At 38.9% G+C, this 26902-nt stretch overlaps 1 protein-coding gene across 14 annotated transcripts in view; it reads left to right on the top strand.

The window, feature by feature from the left end:
- Window positions 1-312: 312 nt before the first annotated feature.
- The window catches only part of LCORL (ligand dependent nuclear receptor corepressor like), an 81528-nt gene continuing 54938 nt past the window's right edge, over window positions 313-26902 (top strand). For 3 of the 14 annotated variants that reach the window (XR_010998588.1, XM_068188756.1, XM_068188757.1), the window contains exons 1-2: window positions 313-541; window positions 25624-25689. Coding sequence is in view for 7 of the 14 variants with exons in the window: in XM_068188756.1 (XP_068044857.1) it covers window positions 394-541; window positions 25624-25689 (214 nt within the window). In the remaining 7 variants the exon portion in view is untranslated. Of the gene's footprint in view, window positions 542-1403; window positions 1611-6706; window positions 6819-8104; window positions 8177-25623; window positions 25690-26902 lie in introns of those variants that run through there. The other 11 variants (XR_010998591.1, XR_010998590.1, XM_068188765.1 and 8 more) reach the window with 8 other exon arrangements.

Genomic DNA, 26902 nt, shown 5'->3' with positions numbered 1-26902 from the left:
GCGTGCCTTGCTGCCGCCTGCCCTGGCCGGGCCAGAGCAGGTGGCGCGCTGCCCTGCGGGAGCTGTAGGCCGGGAGAAATCGATGGGCAGCGGAGCAGCGGTGGGCAGGGAAGGGTTTTCGGTTCTCGGCCCGGTTCTGGGCCCGGCCCGCGGTCTGTGGGGGAGAACCGGGCTCCGGGCAGGGCGGGCGGCGGGGCGGAGGAACCGTGGGGAGCGGGGACGCGCGGCAGTCACCCCGCCAGGCGGCGCGCGCGCTCCCCGCGCCGGATGCTGAGGGGGAGAAGGGGGTGCGCGGGCGCGCGCTCGACGAGGCAAAGGGGGGTGGGGGGGAGGGAGAGGAGCCGGGGGAGCGCGCGCTCGTATGTAAATGAGCGGGCGTGAGGTCAGAGGCAGATGGAAAAGGGAACAGAAGGAATGGCCGCCGCGGCTCCCGCTCCTCCTGCCGCCGCCTCCCAGTGCCGGAGCCCCCGCTGCACGGCGGAGCGAAGGGGAGTCCGCCGAGAACTCGACTCCTGGCGGCACCGGCTCATGCACTGTGTGGGTAAGAGAGGGGGCGGCGGCGGCGTGTCCCGGCTGCAGCGGGGGGGACCGAGGGGCGGGGGACGGGGCGGCGAGCGGGGTCTGAGACGGGAACGGGCAGTGGGGCGGGCGAGGCTCTCCGAGCCCAGATCTGTCGGGTGGGCGGAGGGGGGGGAGCGGGGATGGAGGAGCGGCTCCAGCGGCTTTCTTGGAGGGTGAGAGCGGAGACGGGGTCTGTAGGGGAGAGCGAAGGTCCTAAGCCGCCTCCGGGCAGCAGAAGGTGGGTGTTACGGCTTTGCCTGGGGCCGCTGGTTCCCTCCCGTCTCCGCCGACCGAGACCCTTTCTCAGCTCGGCTCCTTTTGTCTCGGCTCCTCGTCGTTCGCGCGGTGAGCGCCGGTGGCTGCCCCCCTCCTCTCCTCCTCCATCGCCAGTGCCTGGGGGGCGGAGGGGGGAAGGGAGCCCGCCTCTGTGTGTGTGTGTCTGTGTGTGCGTGCGCCTTTAAGAGGGAGCCGCTCCTGCACTGACGGTTGGGATTTGAAGTTTTCCCTCCCCCTGGAAGTTGTCATGGCGACGGCAGCTCTCCCCCCTCCCGCCCCGGGGCTGCCCCGGTGGCTCTCGTGCCGGGAGGATTCCCGGGTCACGTGACTCCCCGCGCGTGTCCGGCTGGCGGGGGCGCGCGGGCACCGGCGGCGTTCCCGCCTGCAGGAGCCCCGGGACCGGGGCTGCTCCCGCTGCGCTCCGCCCGGGCAAATGCAGCCTCCCCTCCCGGCCCCTGTCCCTGTCCTTGTCCCTGTGAGCGCTGGCGTTCGGCACGCGTGCCGCCTCGGGGCGGCGGGCGCTTCCTTTGGGTTTTTTTGTTTATTTGTTTTGTGGAGGTGGGGTGTGAACACTGAGGCCAGGAACTGCCTATTTGTATTGTTTCAACAGTCGTTTCCCTTCTCGGGGAAATAGAATCCTTGATCTTCAAGTAGAGTGTTAGAGTCGGTGCCGATCCTCCCCGATGGCTGAGCGGGGAAGCACATCTAGTGTGGCTGGGAGGGAGAGCAGCGCTTCATTCAGTGTTCCTGCGGGCGCTTGAGACAAGAGCAGAGTAAGACGTGAATACCTAACAAGCTGGCATACCTGTATTTACAGGCAATTAGCACTAATCCAGTATCTGTGGATATTTTACATTTTTCAGTAACCTGAAAACTGCTTGTTACAAGCAAGCTTCTTGATCTTGCTGTGCTGCCCCAAGAGCACTTGTAAAATCACCTGTTCTAACACCTGCATATATGTTAACATGGCTGTGTATGCTTGCAGTGCCTTTTTATTCCTCCAAGTTATAGTACTGTTTAGAAAATAGTGTTTTCTAAGCATTTCTACACTATATAACACTTCTATTAGAAAGAGTGCAGTTTAATTAGAATATACAGGAGAGCCAGTACATTTGCATAGATGCTGTGATAAGGTGTTAAATCTGAGGATGGTTATCTCTCACAAGTGGTACTTTCTGTGGTTGCCTGTTATTTAATGGCATTTTACTTAAAAGTTTAAACTAAAATCCTAGAAGTCTGCTTGACAGTGGATGACTTGAAGGAATTTTCTGGTGGTAATTGTATACTGTCAGCTGTGTTTGAGAAACAGTTGCACAGCCCACACTGAGAAGGAGTGTAAAGAAATACAGTAGGTTGAGTCCTCTGCTGGGCAGATTTCCTGGGTGTAGGGAACTTCTTCGGAGTTGCCTTTTGGGTTGGCCTTTCACTGAGAATTGCCAAGTGCAGAACTGTCATATAATTACTTACATTTTATTTTACATTGATTGCACTGTGGTTGTTCTTCACATTCAGCTTTGTTTTATTTGGAATAAAAGTTAAGGGTATGATTTCTTTGTGTATTCATGATGAGAAATTCAGTTAATGGAAAGGAGCCCTGAAACTATTAGGAGCTGCTAAGGAGAAAGGACATAGGTTATGGTTTAATAGTTAGTCAAGAGCTATCTCAGTTAAGAACTATTACATGGCAGGCCTGTTGAGCAGCCCTTATCAGAGAGAGTGTAAACAAAGTGGCAAGAAAGTGAGTAGTCAGGATAATGGAGGTAGAGTACGCTTAACAGGTTTGGGCTGGGCTTTTTTCTGTGGGGTTTTTTTTCCCTTTACTCCTTTGAAATTCTGTTTCATTAAATTCTGTGAAATAACCTCCTATAATAGCTAAACAACGTGAAATAACCTCCTACAATAGCTAAACAATTTTTACTTTAGAAGTTATTTTCTCACTTGCCAAAGTATTCCTAAGGATTTGAAGAGTCTAACAAGTTAGTGTTAACTAGAAGGTCTGAGCCCAATGGCTGGGTTTATGGCTGAAATGGCAGCATGGTGGAGGAGGGAGTGGTGAGTTTGATGGATTTGGCACTCTTCTCAAGAATCATATGTTTATAGTAAAGTAAAAAAAACAATATGGTAAGGCAGTAGACCCCCATTTCTTGAACTTTTTGGATGAACAACTTTATTTTGATGTCTTGTGTCTTGTACTGTATTGATACTAAATTTGATATTGGCATTTCTGTAGTATAATTAATTGAACACTGAAATCATTTATCTGTCAAGGATTTCTCATCTACTTTCATTATGGAAGTGGTAAACTGAGCCAGAGATAAGACCTCCAAGACAGTGGTTGAGGCTTACAGTGAACATTGTTCATATTTACTACAGTGAGACTGAAGTAATATTCAGTGGAGGGCTAGTGATGGTTAGGGACTTCTTGAAGAGCTCAGTTGCTGATGTAGCTCTAAAGCCCATGCATATATGTAAAACCTTGGGGTTTGCCAGCCTTATATGTTAATTTGTGACCTGCAAAATATGATTTAAAGTTTTATGTGAAAATGTTCAAACACTTAAAGAAATTGGAAAAGAAAAACAGTGATAAAATTTCACTGACATTACTGAAAATTTGTTTATTTGGTATCTAAACATATTTGAAGGTACAAAAGACTCCACACGGTAAATGAATGGAATATATTAATGGAAAATTGAAATAGGTGTTCAGTACAGAATGTCTGTTCAGCTGGAAATCTTTGTGTATGTTATGTTGAGAACTGACATTCCTTAGATGCTTAGACTTGTGCTTATTGGGTGTTCCTAACTCTTGCATGACTCAGAGTTCAAAACTACATGTTCTTAAAAAGTACCTGGAGATCTCAATTCTGTTGGTGTCCTTACAGCTGTATAGTATGTGCTAACAAGTATTGCTTAAACTTACCAATGGTGCTCACTGGTATGTTTTGGCTTAGGTACAGTCTTTGTGACATGACTAACACAAAATACCCTAATTGTAAATTGTGTGTTTATAGAAAAGTGCCAGAAAGCTCAGGATTTAAGTACCTGAGTTGGCCAGTTAATGAGTTCTGTGGTGGTTTAAATTGCAAGGTACTTTATAGAGGTGAATATCAGAAGGATTAAAAAGTGATTTCTGGTGCTCTTTAATTAGAACTTTGTCATGTGAATTGATTAATTCTGTTCCATTGGATTGAGAAGCTTTGGCAGCATGGATCTGTAAGTCTAGCTTTGTAATCAGCCTTAAAAAAACAGGATTTGTGTGAGTTTTTTCAAGCAGTAATTGATCCCAATGCCCAATTTTACTTGAACTCCATAGGCAGAGTGTTGGCAAGTACTTTGAGTTCCCATTACTTTCATGATTAGGCACAGAGGAGAGACCAAGTAATGGCTGGGATGCAAGAAAGGTTCAAGCACAGGGTAGGGCTTTTTGCTGTGTTATCACAGTAGCCTGTGGGTGAGGCTTGGAGCAGTAATATGGGGCTTTTTAATGGAAAGTGACAGGTAATTCCAGCTATGGATGTTGGAATCTTGCTAGGACCTTGCAGTGTGTTGTGAAAATATAACAGTGTCTAAGTAAAGCTTTCATTTTCAGTGAAAGATTAAAATATTATTGCTACTTTTTCTAAAAAAACCCCATTACTATTTGGGGGAAGGGCAGAAGTTTTACTGTTCCTCTACTGCAGCTCAAGGGCACACATTTGACAGGAAATAGCCTTGGTATTGCTTTCTTATGAAAACTGAAATTTGATCAAAGTGCACATCCATTTTTGTATGCTTGTGAAATCTAGCATATAAATACTCCTTTACTCTTGTTAAAATTTTTCAGCCTTTTTCCTTCAAAACTAGGATACATTAGTGCATCTAATTCAGTTTTGATAAATCTAGACTTTCAATTTTTTATTTTGTTTTAGTATTTGAACTTCTGCTCCAGCTTACTATTTTTGAAAAAGCTGTCTCTAAAGTGTACTTTCCAAGGAGAGGAATTCCCCCCAAACAGAAGATTTATAGCTGCTTTATTTTTGGTATCCCCACACTTGCAACACTCCTGCATTAAATACCTCATATCTTTATTCCCACAATATGCAGCAGTGTTCTCACTTTCCATGTGGCTGTAAGTACTTTGCAGCAGGATAGTGTCACCTTTTTTTGTAATGCCGCCATGATTTTAGGTGATTTTCTGTGTTTGCCATTGTAGTAGTGGGGGAACCAGTTATTTTACTACACATCTGTAATGTTCTTGTGTATCTACTAATGATAGTTATGGTGGCTCAGTGCTCTGTCACCTGTCAGGCCACTAACAGATGGCATGCAATAGTGACTTCAGTATGATATCTGCTTTGAACTCTTTTGCTTCCTTGGCACTCCAGCACCTTTAAACAGCCAACAAGCCTGCTATGGCTATAAGTGCCATCATCCAATATGATGGGCACTAATACTGGTGCAAGGTGTTCCTGTGGATCTGTTGTGCTTTGAGCTGTGATGTGATTCCAGCATGAAGCAGATCAAGGAAGTAATCTCAGTGTTACTGCAAATGTCAGAAGAAGAACAGGAATTAATCTATATCTCAATCACAGCATAGGTTCACAGGCAGTTTTTGATGCAATGAGGGAAGATGGTATCATGTAAGGGAATAGCTCAAACTACTATTACAGAGTCAGGTGTGCAAGTGGGCATTAGCATTGAATACTTATTGTGAACCATAGTTTAAGAATGCAATAAAGTTCCATTTTGCATTGTCAAGCCCCATGGAACTGTTACTAGAATGAGGTAATTGCAATTCTGGCTACATTGTTCATGCCTCTTGGATGCTTGCATCAGCACTCTTTGGACCCCTATCTGATTTATTTTAACTCAGTATCTGGTCAACTGGCTGTTGCAGAGTTGGGTGTTTGCAAAAAAAAAAAAAAAAAAAATCTGATGGCTCCTGCTGCTAACACAAGGATAGGGATGGGCCTTTGCAACAGAAGCAGCATGGGTAGTAATAGAAAGGAGCCACTGGATTGGTTTAGCTGACAGGAATGGATCAGAGTCCTAAATGTGCCATCTCAATTTCCCCTGAAATGAGGAAAAAATGGTCACTGTGTATATAGGTCATTGGAAGTTGCTGTGGTGTATGTATTGAATTAACTGTCTTTAGACTGAAGTTAGAGAAAACACATGGGTTTTGTGTTTGACTATCTTTGTTTCAGATATGTAGTGTTAAATCAGCTTATTTTCTGTATCCTCTTGCAATCCATTTCAACTCCTCAGCTTTTCGCTCAGAAAGAAGTAATTGCCCACTGCTGTCATATGTTTTTGAAGGGCTATCTTATGATTGACTCTTGAGAGAAATTTCTATGTGGTGAAAACAGTACAAGAAAAGTTAGATTAATGATACCCAGAGATTTAGTTGAAAAGGCAGAAGGAGGAAGTTCTGTGTCTTTAGCTGTAGAAGCAGTACTAGTTCACTAATCCCTTGAGAACCTGCAAGTGTAAGGATCTGTGGAGCATAATTTTTATGAAAGATGAAACTGTTCCTGCTACATAGACTAATCCATGGATTGTGTTGCATGCATGCAGTGCTTGATTTGAATTCTTTGTACATGGAACAGAAATGTGTTGCTGGGCATGCAAATAGATATACATATCTTCAGCAGTGTTGATAAAACCTGTGATTGTTTTTGGTGCTCCCTATGTCTAGATACTGGTATGTGGAAGCAGTTCGATTTTTAAATGTTCCAGGAACTACTGTAATCTTTGTCAGTGTTTCTAGGCATAGCTCGAACTTTCTTATTGTATGTTCTTATATGGTAGCTGTTTACTTTTATGTGCTGATAGAGAGTTGAGAAATTTAAACTCTGATTTTCTACTTTATAGGCACTGAGAATTTCCTAAGCTGGAACTTGTGTAAACCAAAACCATGGAGTGCAAACAAAGTCACTGCAACTCCCTCTCAGTTCTTCCCTTGATTTGGCATTTAGTAACTGTGCACTCTAATGCTTGAGGTTGGTAACTTTCAGGGGATTTTTTTGTTGTTGTTGATGCATGTCACAGTATTGTTGTTTTTCTTTCTGAACTCACTGTACCTACCTTCATGATTTATATTGACTGGTATGAGCATTCATTTATTAAACAGTTCAACAAACCAAGCTGTAAAAGTAATCTAGCTTAACACTAACCTAGAAAACAGGAGGAGAAACGTGGCAGGAGGAAGAAGAGGAAAGAAAAGGTCAGATCTAGTTTAACTTGGATCAGTTTTCCAATCAGGTTTACAGTGTACCTGTTTTTTTTTTTTTCCCTGAGTTAAGTGTAAGTGGATTTACTGGGGAGAACAAGCTTCTGATTTTTATCAACTACTTATTTTATCAAAATTTTGGGATGTTTGAAGTATGTAAGTTGGCTGGAGAGTGTTCCTAACCAACAAGACTATTGATGAGAGAGAATACAGTACCACTAACAATAAGATCTTTCCCCTTGTTCTCCCTTTGTAGTAGAACTTGTCTGGTGTAGCAGTGAACTGCCCTTCTGTTTTAAGTTAGCCTGGGAGGCCTACTGTACATTTTTTTCTTGTTGTTGCTCTGGGTTGGTTTTCTGTTAGCTGAGTCTCCTGAACTGCCTTGCTATGTGAGGGAAGTAATAATAGGTGTGTATGCTGATCAGTTATCAGATCAGGGTATGCTGTTGAGGAGCTGTATTCCACCTACTCTCAAATAGCTAGGGCTTGTACTGCCTATAGCTAAAATGGGAAAAATTAGTACTTCTTTCCCTTTTCCACCCTTGCCTTTATTTTTCAGCTACATTATATGGGTGTTTTGAGTAGATGGTTACAATGGATCCCTTTTTCTTGACTAAGACTCAAGTATCAAGGCTTCAAAGTAAGTTGTTGTTCTAACCTTTAGAGTTCAGTGTGTTTATGTAGAGGTCAGGCAGAGCTTTATAGACTTTACTAACTTAAAATTATTTGTCCCAGTTAGAATTACTGTCTTTTATGTTATTCTTGAACTTTGCTCTTTTCAGTGTGCTTGGTGGGAACTTTGATAAGATAAGTTGGAACCTTAATAGAGGTTGGAAGAGAACTGAATTGCTGTGGTTCACATGTAAAGTATCAAACTTGTGAAAAGTAAGATGGCATTCTAAATTTGGCTACCATACATTAGGGAAAAAAACCACAGAGCACAAAACCAAGCAAAATTGAAATCAAACACAACCTTGTTTGGGGGTGTAAAGTTATGTGATACATCTGTTTTTTTTCCACTGCTAATCTACAGATTTATCCTTCTATTTACTACAGGCATAAAGAAGCCAGGAAGAAGTGAGGGAAGAGTAGGGAAGATGGATGGTAGTGGCTCATCTGTTTGAGCGTGTAAGGGCACAGATGATGTATTGCAAAGAGCAGAGAACTCTGAATCTGCAGAAATGCATTGAGCTGTGGAGGCTGAATTCCTTTTTATGGGGCGTGGTCAGCAGTATGTCACTGCAGATCAAAGAGCCACCTGTCAGGAGGTTTTTTTGTTTCCACTTCTGGCACAGTCCAGGTTCCTGAGTAGTATCTTGAGAAGCTGGATTAACCCCTTCTTAGATAAACATCCTATTCTTGGCAAAATTCTTCTAGCATCTCAGTTACTGCTCCTGCATTTGGTTCTCAACATCTATCCAGGCTTGTATCTCCATAGCAGCGCATTGCAGGAGTGTGAGTTGGGTAAATGTCACTAGATGTAATTTTTTTTCCTGTTTTTAAATTTTTTAAAGTTTGTTGGTAAATGAAAGCTCACTGAATTTGTGACCTCTTTAACTATGTTCCTTGCTTTCAGTTTCTCTTCAACTTGGTAGAATCCTGATATGCAATTATGAGACATCCTAGCTTTTGTGGCACCATTGATTACTCATGCTAAAAGTGCTGTTCAGTGGGAAAAAATACTGGTTTTCAGTGTGCTTTATTGTAAAATATTGCTAGTTTATTTAAAAAATGCTAAGTTTTCAGATTTTAAGTATTTATCTTCCTCCCTCCACAGCTCCCAGCTTCTTCAAATCATTTTAACTAAAGGCTAGTTAGTTAGTCTTACATGTGAATAATAGTTCTCACTGTCATAATTCCACTTTTATGGAATTTTATGGAATATTTAGCTTTATAAACTAGCTTTAGTACATTTCTAGTCTGATGATCCACTAATAAGTCAGAGGGCAGTGTAATTGATCTAGAGTTGAATATGCTCCTCCTTTTCATAACTATTGTCAAAAAGCTTTGTGTATCTTATTTAAAAGTTTTCTTTTCAATTGGAAAAGCACTACACCATTTAGTAATGCCAGGTTAAAATGTTACTGCTGTAAAACTGCTGGGTGTCTTTTGATTAACAAGGAATTAGTATTGCTGCCATATATAATGTAGATTATAGAAGATTGCTTTAAAGGAGCCCTGCTTGTGATTACAGCTGGCAGTTTGGCTCATAGAACAGAGTGTGCCGCAGCAAGGCCCAGCTAACTGCAAAGATCTGACTTCACTTAAGTGTAGCTATTAAGCCCCCTAATCTGAAAATGGGGAGGATTATCAAATGGCTACTGTTTTGTGACCTTAGTTCAAACGTAGGTCATTCTGGTGTTAGCCACTGATGAGAGGGAAGAAAAAGAGAATCTGAGTTTTACTGCTACCTTAGACTGTTCTGTGTATGGGCTTGAGTGCTAGATGTGACAAACTGTTTCAAAAGTTTACTGTGCTATCAGCTAAATAATGCAGCGATTGTGGAGTTACCTGTGATTCCGGTACATGCTCCTTCAATTCTCTTATTCTTCCTGGACCATATCTGTCCTTCTTTCCATCCTTCAACTTTCATGAGTAGTACTTGACTAAAAACAAATTTGAAAGTGATACAGTACAATGGCTGTTTGGGAAATCAGGTTTATAAACTCACTTCTGCCATTTTGAAAGGTGTCCCTACCCACAGCAGGGGGCTGGAACTAGAGGAGCTTTAAGGTCCCTTCCAAGCCTGTTCTATGATCCCTATTTACTTGGGAATTTTGCCACCTGTTGTGTGTTCCACTCTGTTGTGGCTTCTGAGGTCAGAGATCTTCCTGTGATATTTAGAGAGTTTCAAAGCTGTCCTGACTGAAGTCCTGCCACACCTCTTTCTGTTGATGCCTAAGTCTTGTTCAGTTATAGTTGTCCTGTGATCTGTCAGGAAGTGAGATCCTTTGGTCAAAGTGATTCCAACTGTGCATCTCTTACTGGGTTCTTTGCTTCGTTGCAGGTATGTTCCTGCATGTCATTTAATTAGATGTGAAATGAAATGTCATTTGTTTATCTTTGAGGCCTGCATCATACTCTTTTCTGATGCAATGAGTCAGAACTTCTGATGTACTTGAATGCTTCTTTTAACTGTTGATTAAATGTATTTAGCAAGGTAAAACTTACTCTGAAGGAGATTGTCTTCTTGAGGCTAGACCATCTCCTTCAGTATTACTTGTTCTTGTCTTCCCCATTTTTTTGTCAGTTCTGTGCCTATTTTACATGCACAATACCCTGCAGGCTTACAAAGTTTTGTCTTGAGATGCCAGTTGGTGTTTAAATTGGTTAAATCATGACAACACATCTCTCCTAATTCTAACTGATGTATATGCCATAAGCACTTAATACCAGTCTCCTATAGTGTTGTCCAAAAACATGCACTCCTGTTCCGTGTCACCAAGCCCTCACAGCTCTCTAAGGACCTCAGAAATGTGAGGTGGCTCTTGATGTTTGGCCTTTCTCATTTTTCTTACTGCAGTTTGCATTAATCCCTTACTGGTTTTTAAATAGCAGCAACAAACCTTCCCTTAAATTCATATTGGCCTTCCTTTTGAAATGCCAGATATTATACCTTCTCAGAAAGAATTTATTCAACAAGCCCATCAGACTGGTTAGGATATATTGGAAAGTATCTTTATTTCCCATCTGCATCCTTTTTGAAGTCTACTGACTCCTGAACAAATGGGTTCTACCCTAGTGAAATAGGATTTAATAAGAAAACGATCCATTTGGAACTTGTGGTGTCGGTTCCTATCTTGAAACGTTGGAATTGTCCAGAGGGCTCTGAGCTTAGTGCTGATGTGAAAAACTGCACTTCAGTACTGACCCTAGATCAGCTTTGTGCACAGCCCTCAGAAGCAATGGTAAATGAGCCTATAGTCCTTAGTACCTCACTATGTCACTTGCACAGAACAGAACTTTTTCTTAAAGCTAGAGCTTCTCCACAAAACATCAGTGCTTCACTGGAGAATTCATATTAAACTGCTTAGTAAATCTTAAAATAACAGAGTTTTTGAGCAAGTGTTTGTCTGTAAATCGGTCATGTCTAAATTACTGTTGTCACCTCTGGCAAGCACTCCTTGTCCCACAGACCTTCAAAGACTGAACTGAAAATTTAATGTATCGTGGATTTCTTATTTAAGTGGTCAATGCTTTCTGCAGTTAGACTAAACTGTGAGAGAATCACACTGTAGTGTGACCTGAGGAAACTTGCATGATGAATTTACATTATTGAAGTCTGTGATATTACTTGCTGCATGTGTCTCTTAACTGATGACTTTAAGAATACTTGTCCAGTGGTTCAGGAAGGGGTTTTGCTGGCCCACACCTGGCTTTATAAGGCCTTTATTCCAGGTTGTCACATAGAGTAGTAGTTTGACAGCTGCTACTTGATGTAACTTGAAGTAATTTCCCACTCTTTCATGTTGTCTGAGATGCTGACATCTGTTCAGACTGAGGAATTGAGTAATTCACCTTGTCTGCCTCATTCAGCCACCAGCATCGTAAACCACAAAGAGCCAAAACAGCCTCTTCTACTGTTGTTTGTGAGTGCAGTTACTTAGTAGTGATTTGGATGGTGTATTTGAAGAGCTATTAACTCTCCTTTGCTCTATGTGGTGCCGCACTTCCCCACCTGCCTTCAACTGACCTGGTTAAGTGGCATTCAGGGTAGTTGCAAACTGCATACTCGACAGCTTCATGCATTCAGCATCTCAAGTGGCAAACAGGCATTTTCTCCTCTTTCATTTTCAACCTTTCTGATAAGTAATACATGTTTTTTTGCTCTTTGTGTGAGAGATATGAGTGACCTTGACCTATGAGATTAATTTAAGAAATTTGGTGCCAGATAAGTAACTTAGTATAAGTTTTCCAGAATGCTGGTACTGAGATTGATCTGTTTTCCTGCAGAAGTTTCCCTCTTGCTGGAAATGCAGACTGTAATCACATCTTTCATTTAAGAAATCCTATTTATTGACCTTGCAGTTCACTTGGTTTTCCTAAGTGGTTGCAATTGTCTTTCCAAATTGTTTCATTAAGAGGGAAAAGTGCTCTACTTACAGATCAGCTCAAAGTACTTGTTTTGTCTTGTTTGAGACTTGTGGGAAGCAATGGGTTATGGCTGTCTTGGGTCAAAGAAACTCGCTAAACTGTGAGTGGAATAATGAGCTCTGCTAAAGATTCTGGCTTTTCTATTTATCTTATAATTTATGGTTCTTATGGAGAAAAAGAAGTGAACCCCAAACCAACTTATTTGAATCCTTTTTTTTTTTCAGCTACTTGATCTTGGTGCAGAATTTGTGCCGAGTTGGTTTTTTAAGGAATAAAATAGGGACATCAATTTTTTTTTTTTTTTGCATAGTATAAAGTGAAGAAGTATCTCTTTGTTTTTAAAGCAGACTAACAAATAGTGAGAATTACTGTCTGTGGAAATAATGAATATTTGCTTTTGCTAAGGAAAAGACTGTGCTGGAATACAGAAGGAGCAGAGTGTTTCTAAGACAGGATAGCTACTGTTTAAACCCATCTGCCTTGTGTAAGAGCTCTTGTCTGCTCCCAACATGATTCAACTATTCAGAATCTTGCAACTAGGTACTTAAAAATGTATCTGATTTTCCATTGTGGTGTTCTTCCTGCTCCCCAACTCAGGTTGGACAGTTGTTAGTAATGTGATTTTTATGGAGTCTAATCAGAAATTTAATACAAAACTGTTACAAAAATCTCCCAGTAAATTCTCATATTTAGTGTATGGTTGCATTTCAGTGCTATATGAATTCTGTTCCACTGCAGATGGGTTCAAGTGCCACACTTTGAAGCTTACCATTTTCTCCTTTATCTTGTGCCATTTAATGACTGGGAGGAAGTTTATAAAAAGTTTTTACAGATGCATGCTAATTGCTTAAAGAAAAAAAAAAGACAGTCAAAAAATAAAAACCAAAAAAACCAAACCCCAATCGCACCTGCTTAAGCTTTAGAATTGTGTTAAATAGTAAAAGCAAATCCCAGAGACTTTTTCCTGTTCTCTTCTTGCACGTGGTACCTTTTATGTGATAAAATACCCAATGTGAAGCTAAAATTTGTGTTTAAGGTCTTTATTTCTGTATTTCCGCTTTTCTGATCTCCAGGGGGAAATGAAATTATTCAGCCTTCTTAATCAAAAGTTAAACAGTTGAAAACTTTTGTCTATTCATTTCAGTATATTCTGCAATACTGCAGCAGATGTTGGCTTGATGGATGCAGATTCCAGGTTGGTTGTCCGTGACCTGTAAGCTGAGATACACTGCCTACGGGCCTTGAGCAATGTCATCTTCTATTCACTGAGCATGTTTAAGAACTGGTTTGAAATCACAGTTTAGCTGAGTTCTTTCAATCTTACAGGAGCATCTGAGGCACTTGCAGTTTTAGACTTGAGCACCAGAACATATTTTTTTAGATAAAGTAAGCATAGTTAAAAATTCTTCTTTGAAGTGAAGTTTTTAAATAGATATAAGTTGGTTTCTTGTTAACATGTTGCTGACTCTAAATTGTGTCTAATTTGCAAAGCCAGATTCTGCCTGGATTTAAAAATGATGGCTGTTAGAGGGGCCTGGGGGGGCTGTTGCTGGTTTATTTTTTTAAAACTAGGTATTTGTATAAAGAAGCTGTAAATTAAAGGTGAAAATACATGCCATAGGTATTATAAAATGCAGAAAAGTGAACTTAAGACAAATTTAAGAAATTAACTACTATTAAAAAGGTATATTCCACTCATTTCAAGCTAACATTGTGATACTTCTAGGATTGCTAGAATGTTTTTTAATGATCTGGTTTCAGCATTTGTGTTAATGATATGTTTGAAAACAAATATTTTGAAGAATTTGACGCTGAGATTTATAGAGTTGATAGTTCACTCACTGTGTTAGTTTGGTAGCCTGATACAAGAAGCTATTCCTTCTGGACCTTCAGCGGGTAGGAAGAGTGTCAATTGATTTCAGTGCAGTCTAGTTGCAGGATTTCAGTCAATTCCAAACTTTCTGAATAATAGAAACCAGTAAATAGTTTCTCAATAACAAATCATTTCTGAATAGGAGGAAGATGAATCTGCTGGAAGAGATGAATGACTTTTTCCAGTTCATAATTTCAAAGCTATTTGTGGGAAATAGACAGGTTGTTTGAGTGACACAGAAATTATAATTGAAAAGAAACCTGAAAAATTCCTTGAAACTGAATCTCTTCTGAAATTCCTCTTCCTTTTAAAACTTAGTGTCAGGCAGCAGTTTCATGGAATGCTCTGAAGGCTTGAAACTTCATTAGCTTACAGTAGACACATGGTGTAACACAGAATCCTAAGCTTCAGTTCCTCAAAAGCCCATCAGGCTAGGAATGTTCTGATTTTTTTTTTTGTTTGTCTGTTGTTTTTTGGGGGGATTTTCTGATAACTGTTTTTTTCTAAAAGTTTTTCGTAGTGGAAAGCCCAGTGTTCTTTGATTCCTATAATCCAGGAAGTGTGCAAGACCTGTTTATTTGTTGGTTGACTCCTAGACTTTCTCCCAGATGCTGCTTGGATGTGTGATACTGCATAGTGATAAAACAGTGTTGTGACCTATTCATTGTTAGGGACTTGCTGTGGACTTGACTTTTCTGTTGTTTAGTGAACATCTGGCTAGGCCTTCAGGTAGAAGAAAAGAGTTTGTCTGAAAATTCTAAACTTATTAGGTAAAATAGCCAAACTTTTTAGTCCTCTTGTAAATCTTAAAATGATAATTAAGAAACATACACAGGCTTTAGGCACATGGTTTTCTGAAAGTGACAGTTGTTTCTATGTCTTACTCTTGGGCATTATTCTCCTCATGTTATAAAACACTTACATTGATGCCAAATGAGGGAGTCGTGAGCATTTTTCCAGGCTGGATGTAATCTTTTAGAGTCTCTTCCTCCCTCTGAATTCCCTTCTCTAAGGATACAAGCTATGAACTGGTCAAATTATTGCCAGCACTGTTCTGGGTAACAGTTGGTATCCATCTAGCTCTGATGTAGTGTCTTGGAAAAAGAAAGGCAGGATAAGCTTCAGTCTGAGCACCAATATTCACACCAATTCCATATTTAAATGTCCCAGTGCAGCAGCTGGGATTAGATTACTGTTCAAAGAGTTTTTAGAGAGAACAGAAATGAAGTTTTAGTAACTGTCACTTGGAAGCCTTTTTCTGTCTCCCTATCCACAGAGCAGCATAGTCACTTCTGAAGTGTCTTCCTTATGCCTTTTAAATTATAAATAACACAAGTCTCTCAGAATATCTGGCTTCTACATTAGACATTAAATATACTTTTAACCTTGGCAATGTCTGAAGGTATAGTAAAAGGCATCATGTTGGGCTCTCCTGTTTATAAGTCTGCAAGGACACATTGACATAGATTACTTTGGAGAATGGAACTGCTTCCCTTTTTATTGGACCTCATTTTTCTTGCTGTGATTTATAAATACCTGAAGTTGATGCAAATTTCAGTCTTTATTTAACCTACAAAAACTTCCCCCTCCCACCCCTGCTGGCTGCCACCCTTTTCTTTAAAATTGTGAACAATTGGGGGGGAGGCACAACATTTCCTCTTTTTGTTCTGCCTCTGAGGTATGGCCAGTGTCAGTCTCCTGCTTTGTATTCAGCTTAATGCATGTTACAGTGAGTTCTTTTGATGTACATAGTGTTTTTCTGAAACTATATTTCATCACTGTCTTCATCCCCACAATAAAGTACAGCATAGAGAGTTGGAACCAAGGATTTTTATGCTAAGTGAAAAGTAAGCAGTTAGAACTGATGTGATTCTGTAGTCTCACTTCAAGTTTTGGTGACCCTGTCTTGCTGGCAGCAGCAGTGTCCTCAGCTGCATTAGTTCTTAGAGTCAAGATTTGCAGAGAAGGAAAAGCATCATTTTAGCTATGCTTTGGAATTTGTATTGGAGTCTAAATAGAGGATTTCCTCCCTTTCATTTTGGAATCTCTGGTATGTTGGTTCCTGTTTGCTCAGGGAACTGAATCAATATGGTAAAGAAAATTAGTGTTTTAAGTTAAATGTCAGAACTTTCTATTATAAGAGAACTTTTTTAGTGCTGTAAGCAAGAAATGGGTTCAAGCTAGACAGCATATTCAACAGAAGCCCCTGCCCTGCTCCATTCCTATGCAAAAATCTGTCCTAAATTAAGTCTCAAGAATTTTTCTGCAAGAAAAATGGGTTGCTGTTTACCTGATAATCTGACCAACACTTTATCAAATAATGTATTTTAACAACAGATATTCTATAGTGACATTACAAACAGGAAAAATAAAATGTTTGAATAAAGATATAATAATTTTTGCTTCTGTTGTCATGCTTTCTGTCTTGAATATTCTGTCTAGCAAGTTACTTTTTTTTGTTTTTTCTTGCCATTTGTATAAATGGCAAAAAGGTGATTGAGTGTTTGATTACTGGTTTGTGGATTTGTATTTTTGGGTTTTTTTTCTTTTTATCTCAGTGCTTCAGTTGTTTTTATACAATAGTCAATCCTTTCCTGATTGTGTAGTAGTAGATTTAAAAACAAATATATAAGTAGAACCAAACTAAAACAAGCCACAATCAACAACAAAAACCTGTGACTTTGAGATTTTTCTCAATATATAAGCAAGACTAAAATTATTAATCCTTCTATGGTTAGGGGAGAACAGTGAGCAAAAAGGACAGCTGCTGACCTGTGGAAGGAAGGGAGAGGCAAAAGAAACAGACACAGATATTAATGCTTAATTTAAATTTCTCTGTTAAACACACTGTTCCATTTCTATAAAATATTAAAATAACTCTTCCCTACAGAGTATTCTGCTTTAACAAGTTCTAAGGGAATTTCTGCTTATATCCTAATGGTGGGATAAAGGTAACTAGGTATATTAAAAAATGGATGTAATTATTTTATGTTTTTTTTCAAAATTTTGAGTTAGAGCTGCAGAAAGCTCATAAAATATTTTTTTACATAATTAATAGTGGTCTAATATATCAAAGGAGCTTGGTGATGGCTGAGTAATAAAACACATTCTCTTGAAGGGTTTGAGTTTCTGATGTAATTAATTTTATTTTCCTGTCAGTTGGAGACAAAAAAAGGTGCAAGAGTTTGGAGCAGGTAGCCATTTTTCAGGTAAACCCATTCCCTTCTGTAGTGGCAAATAATGGTAGACAACAGAGTGCAAGCTGCACCTGGAAAATATAGGTGTATACTTCAGAAGGCTGTAAGTTAACATGATTGGAAGCTAAAAGATGATTAAACATGAGCTCCAAGTCTCTTTCCTGTGAAAGGGATAACTTGTAAGAAAGGCAGATGACTTCTTTTTTAAGTAAGCCAAAACAAAATACTATTTCCTATTCTTGCACCTGTTTTAATGATAAATAATATTTATCAGTAAATATTTAAACACTATTGAGAGAGAATTTGAAGAAAAGTGGAAGATTTTCTTTCAGGGAAGCTGCAACTGGTGCTTTGTCTGCCTGGGGTACATTAAAAAAAAATTAAAGGCAGTTCTAATATTTGACAAAACCAATGAAGCTGAATTGTCTGTGGTATGATTGGTTTAATCCAAGGTAGCTGTCTTTGTAAAGCAAACCACAAAAGTTCCTCCAGATACACTCCTGAACTGGGCCAAGCTAAATAATGCAGTCATGAAAATATAAAGAATGGGGAGAAGAAGAACTGAAGTTTTTTATTTAGATACAGTATTATTTTGAATTCCATGCTGTTTTCAAAAGGAGTCACTTTTCAGGTGCATGAAACAGGGCAAAGTTACAAGGATAGTGGGGAGAAACTGAATTTATTTTTCTCATGGCAATGTCAGTTTTGTCAGTAAGTTTTAGCTCAGAACTTTGTGTGTTATACCTTGGCATGAAGCTACTGCTACTTAAATTAAAGTGTGTGTGAGGTGAAGGGGGCAGGTAATAGAGGAGGTTGGCTTGTTGGTTGGGGCATAAACCAGTGTGCAGGAGCTATCTTTCAGTCCTTACTTGTCCATAATTTCTTTCCAATGTGATTCTGAGACTCCTCATACAAATCATGTAATAGTCCTCGTAGATCAAGAAATACCAGCTCAAAATATAGGTTGTATGACTTCAGAATGGGATCAGAATTCATATGTCATCTAGATAAGTGTTTAGAGGCAAATGCAGAAACAGAAATTGAACTCATGAGTGGTTATCAAGTCCCTTTAACAACTGGGTAAAGTAACAGTAGCTGTTACCACACCAAAGTATAAAAGAAGTGTAGTTTAATTTTAATGCTGTCTCTGGCAGTACAGTGCTCAATCTCATTAAATGTAATCTTATTCTTTGGATTTTCCTAATTACATTTTAAAGACCATTTATTAAATTCTACAGCCTTTTAAGAATTGAAATGGGCAGTTCTGAACCTACTTTCACATTAGTTTTGATTTTAAAAGCAACATTAATGGGCTAAAATCCACACTGCATAAAATATGCAATTTTTTTTCTTCAAATTTTAATTTTTTTCTTTGCTGAGAATACTGAATTCAAAAAATAAGGAATCTTCCTCGCTGATGTTTGTTACTTAACAGGGGTGAGGCCTGATTTTATATAAGAAGCTAAATAAGTGGTTTGGACTTCAATAAAAAAACTTGAACTACCATAATTCAGATGTGATTCTTGGTGTAGTAAGCTACAAAATGAAGGGTGATGGAAGTAAACTTTTAGGCATACAGAAGTTGTGAAGATTTCAATATACAGTGCTGCTGACTTTCTTAGGTGGGTTAACAGAATTGTGTTTTACAGAGCCTCGACGTTCTTTTTTTCCTACAGGGCCTCCAGAGGCCATAGTGCTTAAAGCTAAAAGTCTCATTTCATTGTAGTAGAAATACACATGTATGCCCTGTCCTTCAAAGCAGTGTGCAGCAGTCTTAGCCCGTGCCTAGCTGATGATACACTGGAAAAGAAGACAGGAAGCAGAACTTAATTTGCATGTACCCAGAATCTTCCAAATTCCTTAACACATCGAGCAACTTAGGACAATAGGATCTCATCTAAAGGGTAACCTTTCACATCAGATGAAAAGTAGAGCAGTAACTATCAATCAGATGAGCAATCTTGATAAGCATCTCCCTCTTTCATTTAAATTTTTCTATCCCTGTAAGGAGCATTAATCTTCTGTTTCTGGTATGCATCCAGAGGTATGAATAAAACAGTCTTTATGGCTTAGAAAAATGTCATACCAGAAGTGTATTTATTTAGAAGTATTTGCACTTTTATCTTTAAGCAGATGAACTGATAAAAAGCTTATACTTTCCTGAATTGGAAAAGCTGCAGCAGATCAGAGGAGGGGAGAGCATGTATAAGCAAGAGGTTTTTTTAGGTGGCTTACTGTGAGGTCATTGGTGTCGTTATTATAGTTTGTACAAGTTTTGTAAGGCACTTCTTGAGATTAGTATTATTGTGTTCTAGTGCTGAGTAAAAGAACAAATAAAAATGCTTTGTTAAAATTTTAACTAAAAATGGTTACATTTTAATAAAATGTCCCAAATATAGGCTTAAAAAAAAAAGCTTTGTAGCTAAAGCCCTAGAATTTGATTACTTCTTAAACAGCAACATGGAAAGGTGGAGAGAAAAAATACTAATAAAGAAACAAAAAGACAAAGGAGAAAGGAAATATATCTGCTTTTATGAAATGGATGAAAATTTGAAAAGAACATACAAATTTGGGAGTTAATATGGCCATATACAAGGTTAGGGGAATCAAGAAATTAACATGATGTAGCACACACCAAACCTATCAAAAACTTTTTAATACAACCTGTGCATATATTTCTGTTCCCTTTCCCAACTGTAGAGTAAGTATTGCTCCTATCTTCAGACCTGCCAAGTGGTTCATTTGAAAGTGGTAGTCAAATGTCAGCTTCTATTTATTACGTGATATTTATTCTTTTTTTGGCTATTTTTCTAACACATAGTCTGAGTCATTCAAATTTTTTGAAAACATATTTGCAGTCTCAATTCACTTAGAGAATGGGGGGAGGCAAGGAGATGGATGTTGAATTCAGCTCTGAGGCTAGAGTAACTGTTTCCTCTCAGAAACATTATGGAGATAAAGTTTTTGGAAAAACCACAGCCAATGTATAGCTAAACCTCTCTGACCTCTATTTGTACTGTATGACTGTTCAATTACTATATGTGTCTAAAATTAACCTAGACCAACTTTGCATTAAAATTTCTGTCAGTCTTCACCTGGTGGTTTTGTCTAGGCTTATTGCAGCATAGACTATCCATTGCTTCCACAGTTGCAGGGACTGCATGGCTGCTTCTGAGTTTCTGAATGGAGAAGGCTTTTATAATTCACAGCCATGCAGCTGCTGCTGAGGAGTAGGATGAAGAAAGGCTCTATCTGGTCGTGAGGAAGAGTACCGGTATATTACTTGAGTACCTCTAAGTGTGTATAAGGTGCACAGTGTTGAAAATTTGCATGGAATATATCCATTTAATTATTACTCTGTTTTATTCATGACAATTTTACAGCCTGCACTGTTCATATGTTGCACTCTAATGTGTAGATGGGCTTCAAGATGACACTAAATAGGTTACAGTGATAAAACATTATGGAAAACTTTGATTTAAGCTTTGTGAGCTGCTGAAAGATAGCTTCTCTTTACCATCTTAAATAAAAAGTTCTGAAGACAGTCTAAAGGCTTCCTTTGGACTTAATAATCCTGTTTTAAATCTGAGTAAACTGGTAGAGACACTTAACATACTGGAATTTATTTACAAAGTATTGGTTTTTTTTAATCACTCAGTAGTGGTAATTGCCCTTCACCTTGCAATTTCTTTGACTTTATGAACTAGTCAGATAACTCAATAAAAACCTTGCCATAGACCCTTGGCCCATATGAGACTTCTCTGGTTTAGACAAGACAGTGTAGCATCCCACTTCTAGTTCCACTGTGCTCCCCATATCTTGGGGGAGGGATGTAAATCAGTAGCTACTAAGCCCACAGAAAATTATTCAGCTATTCAAGCTCCTCACTTCCCTTGGGATCCTGCATTCCATCTCATGGCTGCAGTGGCCAAGACCACTGTTAACTGTTAGATCACTGATTATCGCTTAGTTAATGATGAGTGGCAACTAGATAGTGCCTCCCCTATTAAGCTTGTCCATCATCTTAGGCAGGTTTGTCCTCCAGACACCACAGAATCCCCTTGAGTTGCTTGTGCACTGGCATGTTGCATTTCCAGCATAGGTCTTGGTGATTGTGCAGCCTTTTTTTTTTTTTTTTTTTTTTTTTTGGGGGGGGGTCATGGTTTTTTGGGGGTATTTTTGTTTTACAAAGACTTCATCTACTTACTCTTGATTGACAGTCTATATAGTCTGTAACAGATGTTCACAATGATGTTCACCTGGTTTAATCCTCACCTGTAGATTTTTAACTGTCCTCTAGCCCATTCCACATTAAGGCTCCATTTGTTGAAGTTAAAATCTAAATGCTTGCCTTGACTTTCTCACTTCCCCTTTCATAAAAGCCAGTATCCATCCACTGCAGTTGTGTGAACTGTCTCACCTGTAAGATTGTCACGTGATCTGGTGTATAATTTCTGGTGCTTGCTTCCTCTGCTGAATAGGTTCATATACAGCTACTTAAGGTGTGTTCCTGCTTATGCCACATCTTCAGGAGGACTGTAAGGTCCTTGTGTGCATTTGCCCTCTCTGCCATTCTTTTCCTTTCTAGGCTTCAGTCTCCACTTTCCTGACAAACATAGTTTGAAGACCTCATTATGAGGCAAGCCTGTTGGCAATGATGATTTGCATGATCAAATAGATCCTGTCTTTCTCCAGCACTGTTTCTTTAAGGATCCTAATGTCATAAGAGCTGAAGTCCTGCCTGCAGCCATGTAGTCACTTGTTGATCCCATAGGATGTTTGTTTGCCCTAGGAAAGCCTTCACCTTGGATCAACACCTGGGCTCTGTTATTTATTACATTGACAGCTGGTGTCATTCAGCATTGCCCCTGTGCTCCTTTAGTTAGCTCTGGTCTGCTGAAGATCACTTTTAGCACTATTATGGTGGCCAGGTAGATGGGTAACAGATGATATTTTCAACAGCCACATGAGCCATAAGAGTTTCTCTGTAACATTCTGGGTTTGGACCAGAGGCAAGAGCTGAACTTCTAAGACAGCCGGTCTAGCTGCTGGGCAGAAGCTGTACAAGTAAGTTACTGTCACCTTCCTTTTGGTGGCCTTTGCTGTGATCCATGGCTTACATGCCAAACCTGTTGGAATTTGTTCCTGGGCTGTTTGCCTTTTTGGTACCCAAATAGCTACCGATGGAAAAAGAGAGCCCCCTTCCTGTTGCTCGAGGTCACAGCTTCAGCCTCCCTCCTCGTGGGAGTTCCTGTCCCATCCCAGCCCCGAGTGAGGAAAGCAGAATAGGTGGTGGGGGAGAGGTGGGAGGGAGAGTTAATATAGGGGAAAAAGCCCTGTTCACAGCTTTATTCAGAAATACAGACCGTGGAAGCTTGTAACTGGGTTAGGAGACTTGCTCTATCACCCGTTTCTACTTATGAAGATTGTTGGAGGAACCTATCTTGGATTTTAAAAGGTGTCAGACAATAAAGAAAACTGATTATTTCTACATGAAGATACAATAAATTTATTAGAGAAAGAGGGGGTTTGACAGTGTGGGGTATTGCAAGTTACTAGAGCCAAGTGTTGCTTTTCAGTTTGGAGCTAGAAAGTGTCAGATCTTGAGTAAGAGTTTTGAAAGACAGTTTGGAATCAAATAGGCAATCAACCACCATGAGACAGCAAATTCTGTAAAATTTTTTTTGAAGCAAATTTTTCCCATTAGTGAATCATTAAAAATATAAGCAAAGTATATTTCTGACTGGTTTCTGTAGGCTCTTCAGGTTCTGGAGAGTTCCAAAGAAACTGCTGCTACTGTTTGGTTAAGCATACTGACTCAAGAAGAAAAACAAATTCATTGAACGGCTTGTGTCCAGATGGTTACATTTTAGGAAATGGTGCCAGCATTCATTCATTAGTACTAGAAACTAAGATACATCTTCATGTTTAGGTTAAACTAAAATTGTATCAATTCTGCTGAAAGGCTGTAGTACTTTGTGGAGCATGGAAGTAACACAGATACTTTCTGGGAAACTTTTAGCCTAAGGTCTGGAAAAAGATTCTCTTGATGTTCTTAGGCTGTACAAGTAAGTGTTCTTTTAAAAGAAGGCATCCAGTGTCCAAAGGTGAGGAAGCAAATAATTGGGCGGGGTAAGTCTGTTGTGGTTCCTTGGAGAAGTTCTGTAATACTTCAGGAAGAGAAGCAGCCCTTTGGATGGGTAGGATGGAATTAAGTTTAGTGAATTAGCAAAGAAGCAGGCTGGTGTATCCTTTCCTCAGGGTAAGAAAAAAAAAAAAAAAACACCTCCCACAGTGTGCTAATTGCCATCTTCAATACAAGCTGTATGGAAGTCTGTTTGGAGGTTGCATTTTTCTTTGACAAACTGCTGTTTACAGAGCTGAGTTTCTGCACTCGTGGTTTTGCATAGGCAGGAGCAGGTAGTAGGGCAGGCAGGTAAAGACAAAAGTAAAGGCAGAAACAAGTACCACCCTCCACAGGGTGGTAGGTATCCAAAGACCAAGGAGGTTTTGGGTGCTGACTGGGATGGTAAACAGGCTTCCTGTTGTTTGATTGATGAAGTCCTGAAAAACAGGAGTTGCTGTTTGCTCATTTGAAATAAGCAGAGTAGTCTCCAAGTGCTGCTTCATTCATTTCTTTACCCAGGGACAGTAACTTGGCAGAACGTAACTAGCTGCTGACCTAAAATGGCTTACAGTATGTAACATTAATGGCAATACACATGGTGTGAGTTGTATTTCCGCTCTGTTGTGTTTGGAGAATTGCTATCTTAACTCCAGGCTTCCTCTCTCTTGCCTTTTTTGACTGTAACTCTTTGAAGCCAGAAGAACAGGGAATATGTGCAATGCTAATATGATGTGAATTTATATTACATCAAATCTAAGAGTTGCTGGATGATGCTTTAAGGTAAATTTTAGTGTGTGCCTTGGTTTTGGACTTTTTGCTTTCTAGTTCTTGTAGGCTCTTTAAAAGATGTGTGTATATATATTTGTTAGAGGACAGTGGTTTTGTCATTTAATTTGTGTTGTCTCGTGGTACTGTATTTAGTACAAACAAAAGTGGAAAATGAAATCCATATAGTTCAAGATACAAATATATAAATCCATTTATGTCTCAAATATCAGATTTGTAGAGGTTATAGTTGATTCACAGTATAGTCCATATATTAAAATTGCTTTGCAAAGGAAATTTTAACAAAATCTGACCTGTTGAACTGAACAGCTCCTATGTGTTAAGATAGCTTCCCTTGTCTGCTTCAAATATGGTGCATATTTATTCTTCCTTATACTAGTGTACATACAATCTAAACCAAAAAGTAAATATATCTTTTGGGGAGGGAACAGGATGTTGTGTTGTCTTAAAAAACATCACATGATGAGCAAATTTTGTGCTTCTGAATGTTCTTTGTTGATAGAAGTTGTTTCCTGAAGATTTTGGTATCTTTTATGTGGTGTGATGATAAAATAGTCTTGCAAAGTTCTGGTACAGCAAAATAGCTACAGACAGGCCTTTAGTATAAAGAATGAGAACCTTCAAATGCTGCTTTGAATTATCCTCTTATTTTCAAATAAGCTTATTGTTTGGAAGGAGAAAGGGGGGCACTTGGAAACTTTCTATATTGAACAAAACTTCTGTTATATTGATGCTGTAAATTGTCAACATATTTCATCAGTTGTCATGTGCTTTTTTTGTGTGTTTGGGGTTTTAAATTTTTTTTTATTTATTTATCAATCATCTGATTTGCTCTGTGTCTCATCACCCTTATTGAAGTATTTAATTTTCACCAAATACCTAAACAGACTAGCTGGTAAATCTGTAAAATAATTGGCTTTATCTAATCCTCCATTTTAAAATGTTTTTTATGGATGCAGAGGACTAGAGAGCACTGTCATGGTATCAGAAGCAAAAGAAGCTTGCTTTTTTTTTTCTATTTTTTGTAATATTAGACTGCTTAGATTATGTAGTTTCAGGAGATCATGAGAAGTTTCTGATCTCTAAAGTTTTTTGGTTTTTTTTTTTTTTTTTGATTTTTTTTTTCTTTTGATTTTTTCATCTTTCTGTATATGACTCTAATTCTCTGGCTAAGAGAGAAACTCCTTCACTTGCTTAGAGCTGTGAGGCTAATCCTTCCACCTTTAGGATTCTGTGGTAGTTATTTTAAGTCTAATGAGGTTGTTGGGGCATGGCTTAATAGGCTGATTGTGGGCAGATGGCAGTTGCCTTGTCTTATTTTTATCTTCTAATGCTATTGACTAGTACTATAGTGGAAGGAGTAAATATTTGTTTGATAAATGTAACAATTTTTGGAATTGCTCTTAGAATTTGAGGATACTTATTGCCAGTTCTCTGGAATTTGCTTTCTTTTAAGAAACTTTTGATTTACTGTTTTAAATGTTTCTTTTATCTCCAGGTTTTGAAAGTATTTTAGAAGGGCTTTATGGACCAAGGCTACGAAGAGACCTCAGTTTATTTGAAGGTAAATGAGCCAGCTTTTAGTGCAATGACCTTAACTTACTGGTTTTTTCTTTTAGCTAAAAGTAGTTTTAAGTATGTATCTTGAATTTGAAAAAGGAAATATTCCAGTGCTTTTCTTTCCAATGTTCATTTATTAATTTTCTTGTCAATACTGTGCATAAGCAAAACACTAGGGAGAATGATGCCTAGGTTTTGTTCCCATACAGGGGAATTTGGATTAGCTAAGCTTTTCTGCAAAGCTCTCATGAAAAAGACATACTCTTTTGGAATAGTACATCTCCTACTTTTGCTTTTGAATATTCATTAAAAAGGACAGACAGGCTGCTCAGCTTCCTATTGACATTAACTGGTAAAAGGAAGGTAATAGATGCTAGTTTGGTCTTGTAGTGGTCAAGAAAGTTTATGCTTTTTATATATTCATATTTTTTTTACATCTTATTATATGTACACCAAGCTTTTAGTTTTTATGGTACTTTATATATATATGTATAAAAAGTCTTAGTATGTTTAAGTATGTGTGTGTATGCATAAATAAATAAATATATATATATATATATATGTATATATATATACACACACCTTTTCCATTAACCTTATAAGACCCAGCATTAGTCCAAATGGGTTTGGTTTTGCTGGACTAGCTGTCAATAACACATAAGTCCTTAGTTAACTATGGAATGATTTGACAACATGTGTACCATACAGCAAAAATTTGCTTTGGAGTGTTGAAAGAATTATTTTTGCCAAGTTCATTTTATGACGTAAAAAATGTTCTTTCTGTTATCAGACCTTAAAAATGTTCTATCTCATTTCTTTACAATTCATTGTCTCATAGTGTAATTTGTAAAGCATATCACTTATTTAGTGCTAGTACATGAGGCAGACTGGCATGTGCTGTATATCTTTGCTTAGAATACTTTTGGAGCAACTGCTTTAACTTGCTTATGGTTTTGTCCCCTTCATAATGTGCAAGTTCCTTGGCCGGTATCATAATAACACAGTATTTTCATGAGGAAGGGGGGGAATTTGGAATACTACTTTCCTGATGCTTTCGGAATATTTTTTCTTTTCTCAAGCTAGGCATGCCACTAATAAGACATAGAAACATTTAAGAAATATGTACAGTTGGATTAAAGGTTGTTTTCATGACTAGTATTCTCATCTGCTGTGATAAGCAAGCACATTTGAAAAGGAAACACAGAATATTGCTATAA

This window comes from Anomalospiza imberbis, chromosome 4 (assembly GCF_031753505.1).
Source record: "Anomalospiza imberbis isolate Cuckoo-Finch-1a 21T00152 chromosome 4, ASM3175350v1, whole genome shotgun sequence".
NCBI lineage: Eukaryota > Metazoa > Chordata > Aves > Passeriformes > Viduidae > Anomalospiza > Anomalospiza imberbis.
This window is presented reverse-complemented; position numbering and strand designations above follow the sequence as displayed.